The sequence below is a fragment of the Bos taurus genome, chromosome 22 (genome assembly GCF_002263795.3).
Source record: "Bos taurus isolate L1 Dominette 01449 registration number 42190680 breed Hereford chromosome 22, ARS-UCD2.0, whole genome shotgun sequence".
NCBI lineage: Eukaryota > Metazoa > Chordata > Mammalia > Artiodactyla > Bovidae > Bos > Bos taurus.
Window position 1 is genome coordinate 14742504 of NC_037349.1, and position 12190 is coordinate 14754693.

The 12190-nt window shown below is 38.1% G+C and overlaps 1 protein-coding gene across 4 annotated transcripts in view; it reads left to right on the forward strand.

The window, feature by feature from the left end:
- The window catches only part of NKTR (natural killer cell triggering receptor), a 53554-nt gene that overhangs the window by 1957 nt on the left and 39407 nt on the right, over nt 1-12190 (forward strand). For 3 of the 4 annotated variants that reach the window (XM_005222601.5, XM_005222600.5, XM_002696872.7), the window contains exons 3-5: nt 10180-10254; nt 10810-10917; nt 12144-12188. In XM_005222601.5, the coding sequence (XP_005222658.1) occupies nt 10180-10254; nt 10810-10917; nt 12144-12188 (228 nt within the window). Of the gene's footprint in view, nt 1-10179; nt 10255-10809; nt 10918-12143; nt 12189-12190 lie in introns of those variants that run through there. The other variant, XM_059879996.1, reaches the window with a different exon arrangement.

The window sequence follows — 12190 nt, forward strand, 5'->3', positions numbered from 1 at the left end:
AACTTTTGTCATGAAACATGTCCAGAATGTGTTTGGCAAATGTAAAATGAACTTTGATCACCAATATTATAATACCGTTCCGGTAGAAGTGACTAGAACTCTAGAGAACACTGAACCGTATATAAAACAAGGAATGCTTGCATTGTTCTAGGTTGAACCAGTTGATAACTGGCAATTTCATATGGTTCAGTTTCATATATAATATTGATATTTCTCTAGCACTTTTCAGTATATTATCTAAGTAGTAGGTACTTGTGGAGAAGGCAATGGCACCCCACTCCAGTACTCTTGCCTGGAGTATCCCATGGACGGAGGAGCCTGGAAGGCTGCAGTCCATGGGGTCGCTGAGGGTCGGACACGACTGAGCGACTTCACTTTCACTTTTCACTTTCACGCATTGGAGAAGGAAATGGCAACCCACTCCAGTGTTCTTGCCTGGAGAATCCCAGGGATGGGGGAGCCTGGTAGGCTGCCGTCTATGGGGTCTCACAGGGTCGGACACGACTGAAGCGACTTAGCAGCAGCAGCAGTAGGTACTTGATTTTTACACAGCTTGTAAGAATCTCTTCAGTTGTTTGAAATGAGGTGTCTTGCTTTGTATTATTTAACCTTTAGTATGTATGTCATTGAGTATTTATTCAAGTAATAACTCTTGTCTTCTCGTATAGTTAATAATTCACTTGATACAAAGTAATATCTTTTATTTACTTTGATAAGTAAAGATCCTTTAATGAGTAGCTATGTTGTCCATATTAATGAGAGATCAATAAGTACTGATAAAAATTGAACAGCACAGTGTGTATTTTCCATTACTATCAATGGAAATTTGTATATTTTATAGCAAACGAGGCTTTTGAATTGTAAAGCCACCAAATGAATGCAAGTATATATTAAAAGAGGAATGTCTTTAAATTACATGAGTATAGTTACAGAACTATTCATGTTGTTACTTCTCTTTGAGTTTTGGTGGTTTGTGGCTTTTAAGCAACTAGCTCATTTAATCTTAAGTTGTCAAACAACATCGTCCTTTAATTTAGTATCGGTGGGATCTATAGTAATATCACTTTTATTCCTCATGCTGATAATTTGTGCCTGTTGTCTTTCTTTCTGTGGCCAGTTTGGCTAGGAGTTTTACCAATTTTACTGTTATTTCAAAGAACCAGATTTTCATTTCATTGGTGTTTTGTTCTGTTTTCTTTTTTCAGAGGTTCTGTTTATTTTTTCTGACAGGCAGGTCCACCCTTCTTTGATTAAATATTAGTTCTCTCTATGGTTGTTACTGGTTGGTTAAACTGAGTACCTTTCAGGGCAGACATGAAATAGGAATCTACCTTTTCCTTCTTTGGTGCTTCAGAAACTTATTTTGCCCTTTTCAGATGTTGTATCAAGAAGTGGAATATTGGAGCCCAGGGAAACAGGTTTTAGATATCTGGTGCAAACTGATTTAAGCCAGTTTAGTCAAAAATGGCTATTAAGTTTTTAGAGCATATCAAGGAGTCACCAATAAGTTAATGGCTGTAGACTGCTTTTGTCACAACCTTGCTACCAGGACACAGTGAAAGCAAGTCACATTTGCCATATGTAGATGTTGACAAGCAAGTATACATACACATAAGTCATAAAACCAGTTCTGTAAGTCTGATGAAGTCATTTTCAGTGCTCCAAGTACTCTTTATGTGGAAGATTTCTGGTCTTGAAAATTGCCATGCGAATCTTTTAGTTTTGTGTACCAGAATCCTCTTAAATCTTGACTAGACCCAGGACCTTTTTGATGAACCCAGCCTGAGGTTCTACTCCAAAGGGTGACTCCAGATTTATGTCCTATTAATGGAAGGGTATGGATTATCTCCAAATGTTTTTATTCAGTCTGTATGTTCCAGACATTACCAGTTTGCCAATAAAAACAGATTTTAAGCATTCATTTTACTAATTACTATTTGATTAGAGATAAAGATAGCAAAAGCAGTATTAGAAGTCACCTCTGGAGTACGGCCTTTGATTTATCACTCCCCTGGAGGCTGTGTGTTTCTTAGAGGCCTGAGGTGTAGTTTTAAAATGAGAATGTCTATGTAAGGTATTTTTGAAAAGTTATAGTTGTAATATATTACATTATAATAGTATAATGGTGTAGACCTTTTTTTGTTTTCAAACTGGGAAATGCTATCATGAGACCAGAAGTCAAACTCCCAATTTTTTCACTCCCATTTCTGTTAGTATTCAATAGTTTTTCAAAGGCAGCAATGACACAACAGATTGAATGCAGAAGCAGATAGGAAAATCTATCTTTTATTACATTAGACATGAAATAGGAAATCTCATGAAATGAGATTTGCAAAAATGTAAAAGATGACACTCATTAAGTTTTTTGTTCATATTTCAAAATGTAAAGTATTAAGAAAGAACCCATATTGGGCTTCCCTGGCAGCTCAGTAGTAAAGAGACTGCCTGCTAGTGCAGGAGTCATGGGTTCAACCCCTGGTCTGAGAAGATCCCACCTGCTACAGAACAACTAAGCCAGTGGGCCCAGCTACTGAGCCTGTGCTCTAAGGCCTAGAAACTGTAGCTGCTGAACCCCGTGTGCCCTAGAGCCTGTGCTCCTTGACGAGAGAAGCCGCTGCAGTGAGAAACCTGTACACTGCAACTGGAGGCTCGTCCCCTCTTGCTGCAACTAGAGAAAAACCTGTGTAGCAACAAAGACCCAGCACAGCCAAAATTAAATGCATAAAATTATTTTTTTAAAAACCATATTCAAATGTCTTTATAAAGTCTTCAGTAATTGTTTAGCATATAGAGGGATTCTGAGACCAAAGAGTTTGAGAACTGCTGATAAAGACACATGCTTTCATAGAACTCAAGCATTGGGTTTTATCTGCAATCGTTTTAAACTTTTTGTTTGAATATAATTTCATGTTTATAGGAAGTTGAAAAGTAAAAGCAGTAAAAAGAATGCCAATCTATTCTTTACCTGCTGCTGCTGCTGCTAAGTCGCTTCAGTCGTGTCCGACTCTGTGCGACCCCATAGATGGCAGCCCACCAGGCTCCCCCGTCCCTGGGATTCTCCAGGCAAGAACACTGGAGTGGGTTGCCATTTCCTTCTCCAATGCGTGAAAGTGAAAAGTGAAAGTGAAGTCACTCAGTCGTGTCCAACTCTTCACGACCCCATGGACTGCAGCCCACCAGGCTCCTCCGTCCATGGGATTTTGCAGGCAAGAGTACTGGAGTGGGGTGCCATTACCTTCTCCGATTCTTTACCTAGATTCTTTACCTAGATTCACCTATTTACATTTTATACCATTTGCTTTATTAATCTCTCTCTTTCTCTCTAAACGCACAATTTTTTTCTGAATCATTTGAAGATATGTTACCCACATCATGGCTCTTTACCCCTAAGTACGTGCATGTATTTATTAAGAATAGAAATATTCATTAAAAGAGTCTTAAACATTTTAAAATTTTTTTCAAAGAAAAGAAAGGGGTATTCTCCAACATAACCACAATGCGGTTGTCAACTTCATAAATTTACATGGATACAATACTTTAGTCTACTATCTCTGTATTCTGTTTTTGTTCGTTGGCCTAAAAAATCATTTATATCATTCTTTACCCTCCATTTCCATAGCTTTTGTCTTTTATGAGATTGACATTTTAAAAAGATATAGCCCCCTTCTTGAATAGAATGTTACTTATTTTGTATTTGTCAGAGGCTTAAAGTGGTGTTGGAGAAGACTCTTGAGAGTCCCTTGGACTGCAAGGAGATCCAACCAGTCCATTCTGAAGGAGATCAGCCCTGGGATTTCTTTGGAAGGAATGATGCTAAAGCTGAAACTCCAGTACTTTGGCCACCTCATGCGAAGAGTTGACTCATTGGAAAAGACTCTGATGCTGGGAGGGATTGGGGGCAGGAGGAGAAGGGGATGACAGAGGATGAGATGGCTGGATGGCATCACTGACTCGATGGACGTGAGTCTGAGTGAACTCTGGGAGTTGGTGATGGACAGGGAGGCCTGGCGTGCTGTGATTGATGGGGTCACAAAGAGTTGGACACGACTGAGCGACTGAACTGAACTGAACTAAAGTTGATTTTCCAAAATGATGACCAAGGTGTTTCTTTAAAAGAATGCTTGACTTTAGAATTTTGTTTATGTGGGCCTCAGAACAATGTCATAAAACCCTGGCAATTTATCAAAATAGGTAAAATGGATGTTTTAGCTTTACTGCTCAAGGTTCACATGAATCAAAGAAACTAAAAATATGTTCTTAGTAAACACTATAGAGTATTTGGAACTGAAACTGAGAAACAAGTTTAAAGTAAAGAGGAAGACAAATGTTTGAGTACTGCTTATGACCTAGGGAAAGCCCTCTGACCTCTTTGTAAATGGAAGTGCTGCTGCTGCTGCTGCTGCTGCTGCTGCTGCTAAGTCGCTTCAGTCGTGTCTGACTCTGTGCGACCCCATAGACGGCAGCCCACCAGGCTCCTCCAACCCTGGGATTCTCCAGGCAAGAACACTGGAGTGGGTTGCCATTTCCTTCTCCAGTGCGTGAAAGTGAAAAGTGAAAGTGAAGTCGTGTCTGACTCTTAGCGACCCTATGGATTGCAGCCCACCAGGCTCCTCCGTCCATGGGATTTTCCAGGCAAAAGTACTGGAGTGGGGAAATGGAAGTACTATAGAGTCATTATTGTGGTTCTAAAGTACAGCAAAATTTGCTTGTATTCGAAATTAACCTTTAAACTTTAGATTAATATCCAAAATAACTTATACTTTGAGATAGAGCAGGGCATATGAGACCTGATTTGTACGGGGGCCGGGAGAAATGAATCTCCCATCTCAAGCATGCTCTGGGTCATAAGCTTGTGAATACAATGACTCGATGACTCTGGATGCAGTGGTTTGCTCCATTTAAATGATTTCTCCCTTTTGTATATACTCAGACTAATAAGACTTCAGTGCAGTATTGCTTGCATGGTAAGGTTCTTGAAAAGAGTAATTAAATAATACAACCACGTGTCTTAAAGATCATATTTTTAAAATGAATTTATTCTAATCAATTAAGGAGCACAATTTTTCTTAGCCAGATTACCATTTGTGTTGTGACACAGATAGCAAGGAGGGGAACTACTGTGTGGGAGAAAAGGATGGTGAGCAGCACTGCTGTTTTGAATTATTCTCATCTATTTAATAGTTACTTGAAAGACCACAAGGAGGGTTATGCTAATGACAGTGCTGAGAAAGGTCAGAGTGAGGTGTGATCAGTTGTAGGATTTCCCCAGTGATGTTTAAATGTTATAAGATATTCTTATAACTAAAAGCATGCCTTTATCATTGATACTCCTAAGATAAAAAATATTTTTTACTAGAACCTGAAATTCCCTTGTCCCCAGCTCACATTGTCCCATGGGAACAGTTGTCTTTCTATGTGGTTTTTTGATAATGCAGTGTTTCTTTCAGTTTTTTCATGTTATTGCAGAGTTGCCTGTATTTGTAAAGAACCTAGCACAGCATGTGACACACTTGTTTTTTAAGTTGCTTTAATTAGTGCATTTGCGTGAACGTGAGCTTGAGCACTGAGCTCATGTTCAGTTTTAGGGCAAAGGCTTGTTACCATTTCTGTAAGCAAGAAGGTTCTCCTTCACCCCCTTTTCTCCTTATTTTTTTTATAAATTGGGCCCAGAGAATCCCAGTAATAACCACAGGCCTGGTTGAAAGGTCGTGAAGGCAAATTCATACGGATTTTTTTAAAAATTAAATTTTTTTATTGAAAGATAATTGATTTACAGAATTTTGTTGTTTTCTGTCAAACCTCAACATGAATCAGCTATAGGTATACATATATCCCCTCCCTATATATCCCTTTCCTCTTGAACCTCTCTCCCATCTCCTGCCCCATCCCACCCCTCTAGATTGATACAGAGCCCCTGTTGAGTTTCCTGAGCCATACACCAAATTCCCATAGACTGTCTACTTTACATATGGTAATGTAAATTTCCTTGTTACTCTTTCCATACATCTCACCCTCTCCTCCCCTCTCCCCATGTCCTTAAGTTTATTCTCTATGTCTGTTTCTCCATTGCTGCCCTGGAAATAAATTCTTGAGTACCATTTTTCTAGACTCCATGTATATGTGTTAGAATACAATATCTATCTTTCTCTGACTCACTTCACTCTGTATAATAGGTTCTGGGTTCATCCACCTTATCAGAACTGACTCAAACGCATTGCTTTTTATGGCTGAGTAATATTCCATTGTGTATATGTACTACTTCTTTATCCATTCATCTGTCGATGGACATCTAGGTTGCTTCCATGTTCTAGCTATTGTAAATAGTGCTGCAGTGAACAATGAGATACATGTGTCTTTTTCAATTTTGGTTTCCTCAGGGTATATGCCTAAGAGTGGAGCTGGGTCATATGGTGGTTTTATTCCTAGTTTTTATAAGGAATCTCCATACCGTCTTCCTTAGTGGCTGTATCAATTTACATTCCCACCACAGTGCAAGAGCATTCCCTTTTCTCCACACCCTCTCCAGCATTTATTGTTTGTAGACTTCTTGATGATGGCCATTCTGACCGGTGTGAGGTGATATCTCATTGTAGTTTTGATTTGCATTTCTCTAATAATGAGCGATGTTGAGCATCTTTTGATGAGTTTGTTAGCCATCTGTGTGTCATCTTTGGAGAAATGTCTGTTTAAGTCTTTTTCCCGCTTTTTGATTGGGTTGTTTTTCTGGTATTGAGTTGTATGAGCTGCTTGTATATTTTGGAAATCAATCCTTTCTTACTTGTTTCATTTGCTATTCTCCCATTCTGAGAGTTGTTACGGGTTTTTATGGGGACTTTGAGAGGAGAAAATTGGCTTCTTAGCACTATCCTTTTCCTTCCTTTTCTCTGCCTCAAATCTCCACGTGAAATATACAAAGATTTTTCTCCTTTTTTGCCTTTAACGTAAGATGGTTATTCCTTGTCTCTTACCTCTTACTCCTGTTTGAATCCCTGTGCTTTTCAGCTGTTTTTCTACATTTGTTGGTATTCATCTGTCAGTGTTGTTGCAAATGGAATTCTGACAATGGTGGATGAACTACATGTCCAGTATGATTCAGAATTTTTTTTTAACAGTTCTGATAGGTACATCATTTACTTTACAGTCTTTAGCAGTGTTCTTAACCTTGTACTGTAGTACTGCACCCAAAACAATTTGTTTTTGTTCATGTTTTTTTCTTTTGCTCTTAACAACACAGTGCCATGGCAGAGACAGAATTTCTGCTCTAACCATTGCCCCATGAGTGTGAAAGGTCAATAGAAATTTTGTTTCTTCATCAGGTTAGAGGGTAGGGTATTCAGTTCAGTTCACTTCAGTCGCTCAGTCGTGTCCGACTCTTTGCGACCCCATGAATCGCAGCACACCAGGCCTCCCTGTCCATCACCAACTCCCAGAGTCCACTCAGACTTATGTGCATCGAGTCAGTGATGCCATCCAGCCATCTCATCCTCTGTTGTCCCCTTTTCCTCCTGCCCCCAATCCCTCCCAGCATCAGAGTCTTCTCCAGTGAGTCAACTCTTCGCATGAGGTGGCCAAAGTACTGGAGTTTCAGCTTCAGCATCATTCCCTCCAAAGAAATCCCAGAGCTGATCTCCTTCAGAATGGACCGGTTGGATCTCCTTGCAGTCCAAGCGACTCTCAAGAGCCTTCTCCAACACCACAGTTCAAAAGCATCAATTCTTCGGCACTCAGCTTTCTTCACAGTCCAACTCTCACGTCCATACATGACCACAGGAAAAACCATAGCCTTGACTAGATGTACCTTTGTTGGCAAAGTAATGTCTCTGCTTTTCAATATGCTGTCTGGGTTGGTCATTACTTTCCTTCCAAGGAGTGAGCGTCTTTTAATTTCATGGCTGCAGTCACCATCTGCAGTGATTTTGGAGCCCCAGAAAATAAAGTGTGACACTGTTTCCACTGTTTCCCCATCTATTTCCCATGAAATGATGGGACCAGATGCCATGATCTTCGTTTTCTGAATGTTGAGCTTTAAGCCAACATTTTCACTCTCCACTTTTACTTTCATCAAGAGGCTTTTTAGTTCCTCTTCACTTTCTGCCATAAGGGTGGTGTCATCTGCATATCTGAGGTTATTGATACTTCTCCCGGCAATCTTGATTCCAGCTTCTGCTTCTTCCAGCCCAGCATTTCTCATGATGTACTCTGCATATAAGTTAAATAAGTAGGGTGACAATATACAGCCTTGACGTACTCCTACCACTAGAGGGTTCATAATTGTCTGTAAAGGAGAAACTAAAAATATTTGAAATTTTCATCAGTTTTTGTGTGGAGGCATAAGACTTTGGGCGGAAGAACTCTTTATTGAAGTTACTATAGTCCTAGAGAAAAGGTGAAGTTTCAGTTGTTTTGATTATATCTTTTATTCTGAAAAACATCTATCTTAAAGAGATTCCAAAGACCTATGTATGTTGTAGTTTGCAAAGCTATATGATTTTGAATTTTGACACCCACCTAGCCAGCCATTTCTTAGGGATTTATGAGTGATGGAAATACTCTGATAAGAGTATTAATAAATTATTTTACATAGAATAATAAATTATTTCTATGTAAATACAAAGAATAGTACTTAATATTACTGATATTACATGCATTTCCTAAAATTCTGAAATGTTTTTAGATACATTGCTATCTTCCTTTTTGCTTTCTTAACTTTCTCTTCATTTCTTTAGACATCAAGATCAGCTAGAAGGTTTTGAAACTGCATTAATTTGACTCCAGCACTCGATTTGACAGTGCTGACATGGGAGTCTCTTCTTATATGATTCCATTCTTCTACTTTTTATCCTTTAAGGTTGTTTCTTACACAGTAACCTTGTTTTGTCCTCACAGTAACTGACTGACATGCCAGGAATAAAGTAAAATCTTAGTGACACAATATATCAAGGCATTTTGTGTCTACTGGATTATGCCTGATCCAGTTAATTTTGATATATTCTACAAGTCTTGACTATGTACAAATGTTCATAATGGAAAAGCTTTTATAGAATAAAGGGAAAAGGAACTCCTGGAAAATGGTTGTAATTCAAAATTCCCTTTATTTTATTGATAGGAGGGCAAAGTTGAAACAGTTTTTAAAATAATATGATTTGCCCCTTGTACTCTCATTCACAAGGTGAGTTTTCAAGACATTACAGAATATGTAATGATGTCACTGCTCTGACAGCTGATGGAACAGTTACCTGAGTATTCTTGTTTTGAAAATTTCTGAGTTTTAATTTATAATACAGTAAATATCAAAATTATAACCCACATTTTAAAAGCTTTAGTCATTTTTGAGAGTTTAAAGGAGTCCTGAGATGAACAGATTTGTGAAACACTTCTCTTTTGGCATGAGAGGCATGTTGAGTTCTGTCTGACTCTTTGCAACCCCATGGACTGTAGCCTGTCAGGCTCTTCTGTCATGGGATTCTCCAGGCAAGAATACTGAGAGTGGGTTGCAATTTCCTCCTCCAGGGGATCTTCCCTGACCCAGAGATCGAACCTGAGTTTCCTGCATTGGTAGGCAGATTGTTTATTGCATAATTAAGTCGAATTTGGAGACTTGCTCCTATTGTTTCTTGTTTGTTTGTTGATTAGTTTTTAGGAACCATAACCTATTCTCTTTCTGCCCTCTCAGGGAATTTAATGTGAGTTTTAGTTGTGAGTGACAGTTCAGGGGTTGGCTGTGAACAGTTCTTGCATAAAGGTAAATGTAGAGGACAGAGCTTTCTTCTACTAGTACTAGCCCAGAGTGACTGTCTTATGATGTGCTCTCATCACTGGAGGGGTTTAGGCATAAATCAGACAACTGTTATCGAGAATATCTTTAAAGATTAATAGTTCAGGTAGGAGATATACTAAGAGAGATCTAATAAAATAAGGTCCTGTTAAAGACACTTAAAATCCCACAGTTCTGGACTGAATTCACTTTGGTTGCATGTGAATCCTAATGCTAATAAATATAGTATGGTTCTTATTAATTGGTATTGCCTAGTTAAATTCTTTTCCTGTTGAATCTCTTAAAAAAATTAAAATGAATGATAAAAATGGGCCTCTCAATTTGTTTATTTTCTTTATTTCTCCCATATAAATATGATACATTTAATCAACTTGCTTACCTGTTTTTCATGTGTTTTATTTCAGTTGGTCGAATTATGTTTCAGCTCTTTTCAGATATATGTCCAAAAACATGCAAAAACTTCCTTTGCCTATGCTCAGGTAAATGAATTATTAGATTATTTCCAATGAGAAGTCCTGGCTTAAAATTTTACCTTCCTTAACAGAATAGCTGTTTTCCTTAAAAAGTAATGGATTGTGAAATGAAAAATAAAAAATATTATTTTCACTGATAAGTCAGGGAAGCATTTCTTAAAGAGAGGAGAAAGAAATGGTCTCAAAAATTAAAAAGGAAGTACCACCATATGTAATGGAATCTTTATGCATTGTAGTTTAAAAAATAATAGCATGTATTCAAAACTGATTTATTTTGATAGAATTTTACAGATTTTAGTACTTTGAATAAATTTAGCCTTCCAGATCTCAATAAATTTACGATTAGAGGATAGAGAAGCAGAACATAATGATGTTGTTGTTACATGTAATTGGATTTATATTTTTAAACAGTAGATAAAATGGGGAGGAAAGACATTTATAATGTTGCTTATGTCTTAGAGTGTCCTATACCAGGGAGGAATTTGACAAAGAGCTAATTGAATGGTTGTTCCCATGGAAGAATATGTTTGTAGCTAAATTTAATTTCTTTTTTTTTTCCAGGAGAGAAAGGCCTTGGGAAAACAACTGGAAAGAAGTTATGTTATAAAGGTTCTACATTCCATCGTGTGGTTAAAAACTTTATGATTCAGGGTGGGGACTTCAGTGAAGGTAGAGCTAAAAGTTATGCTCTTAATAACTGTATTAATTCCTAAAGCACCTCATTATTTTAATTGTAAATATTGTGTCACAGTATGATGTAAATATTAGATGGTCAGTGAATAGTTGTTGGATGAATGAATGTTGTAAGCCAAGAATGTATCAGGTCAGATCAGATCAGATCAGTCGCTCAGTCGTGTCCGACTCTGTGACCCCATGAATTGCAGCACACCAGGCCTCCCTGTCCATCACCAACTCCCAGAGTTCACTCAGACTCACGTCCATCGAGTCAGTGATTCCATCCAGCCATCTCATCCTCTGTCGTCCCCTTCTCCTCCTGCCCCCAATCCCTCCCAGCATCAGAGTCTTTTCCAATGAGTCAACTCTTCTCATGAGCGTGGTGGCCAAAGTACTGGAGTTTCAGCTTCAGCATCATTCCTTCCAAAGAAATCCCAGGGCTGATCTCCTTCAGAATGGACCGGTTGGATCTCCTTGCAGTCCAAGCGACTCTCAAGAGTCTTCTCCAACACCACAGTTCAAAAGCATCAATTCTTTGGCGCTCAGCCTTCTTCACAGTCCAACTCTCACATCCATACATGACCACAGGAAAAACCATAGTCTTGACTAGACAAACCTTTACTGGCAAAGTAATGTCTCTGCTTTTGAATATGCTATCTAGGTTGGTCATAACTTCCAAGGAGTAAGCGTCTTTTAATTTCATGGCTGCAGTCACCATCTGTAGTGATTTTGGAGCCCAGGAAAATAAAGTCTGACACTGTTTCCACTGTTTCCCCATCTATTTCCCATGAAGTGATGGGACCAGATGCCATGATCTTCGTTTTCTGAATGTTGAGCTTTAAGCCAACTTTTTCACTTTTATAAAAAGCAAAATACTAAGAGGTTTTTTGTTTTGTTTTTATGCAGTTTTAATACAGTTATTTGGTGAATACCCTCTAGTGAATGCCAAAGTATTGTTCAATTGGTTTTATTCTTTTAGAGTTTTGTCAGTGTTTGAAATAAATGGGTTCTGGGGATAATTTTTTAAAATAGTTTTTATTATAATGGAATTGGATTTATAGTTTAAAAATGAGGTTGATTGAGGATTATTAGAATTTTTATCATCTGCAGGAATTACAAGGTGTTAACTCCTTCAGCAAATTAAAACCATAAAGAGTAATTTATGTATGTTAGTATTTTTTTAGTTTTCATCATTGTTTAACGTAGCTCATTATTTTCAGGTAATGGAAAAGGTGGAGAATCAATTTATGGTGGTTATTTTAAAGGT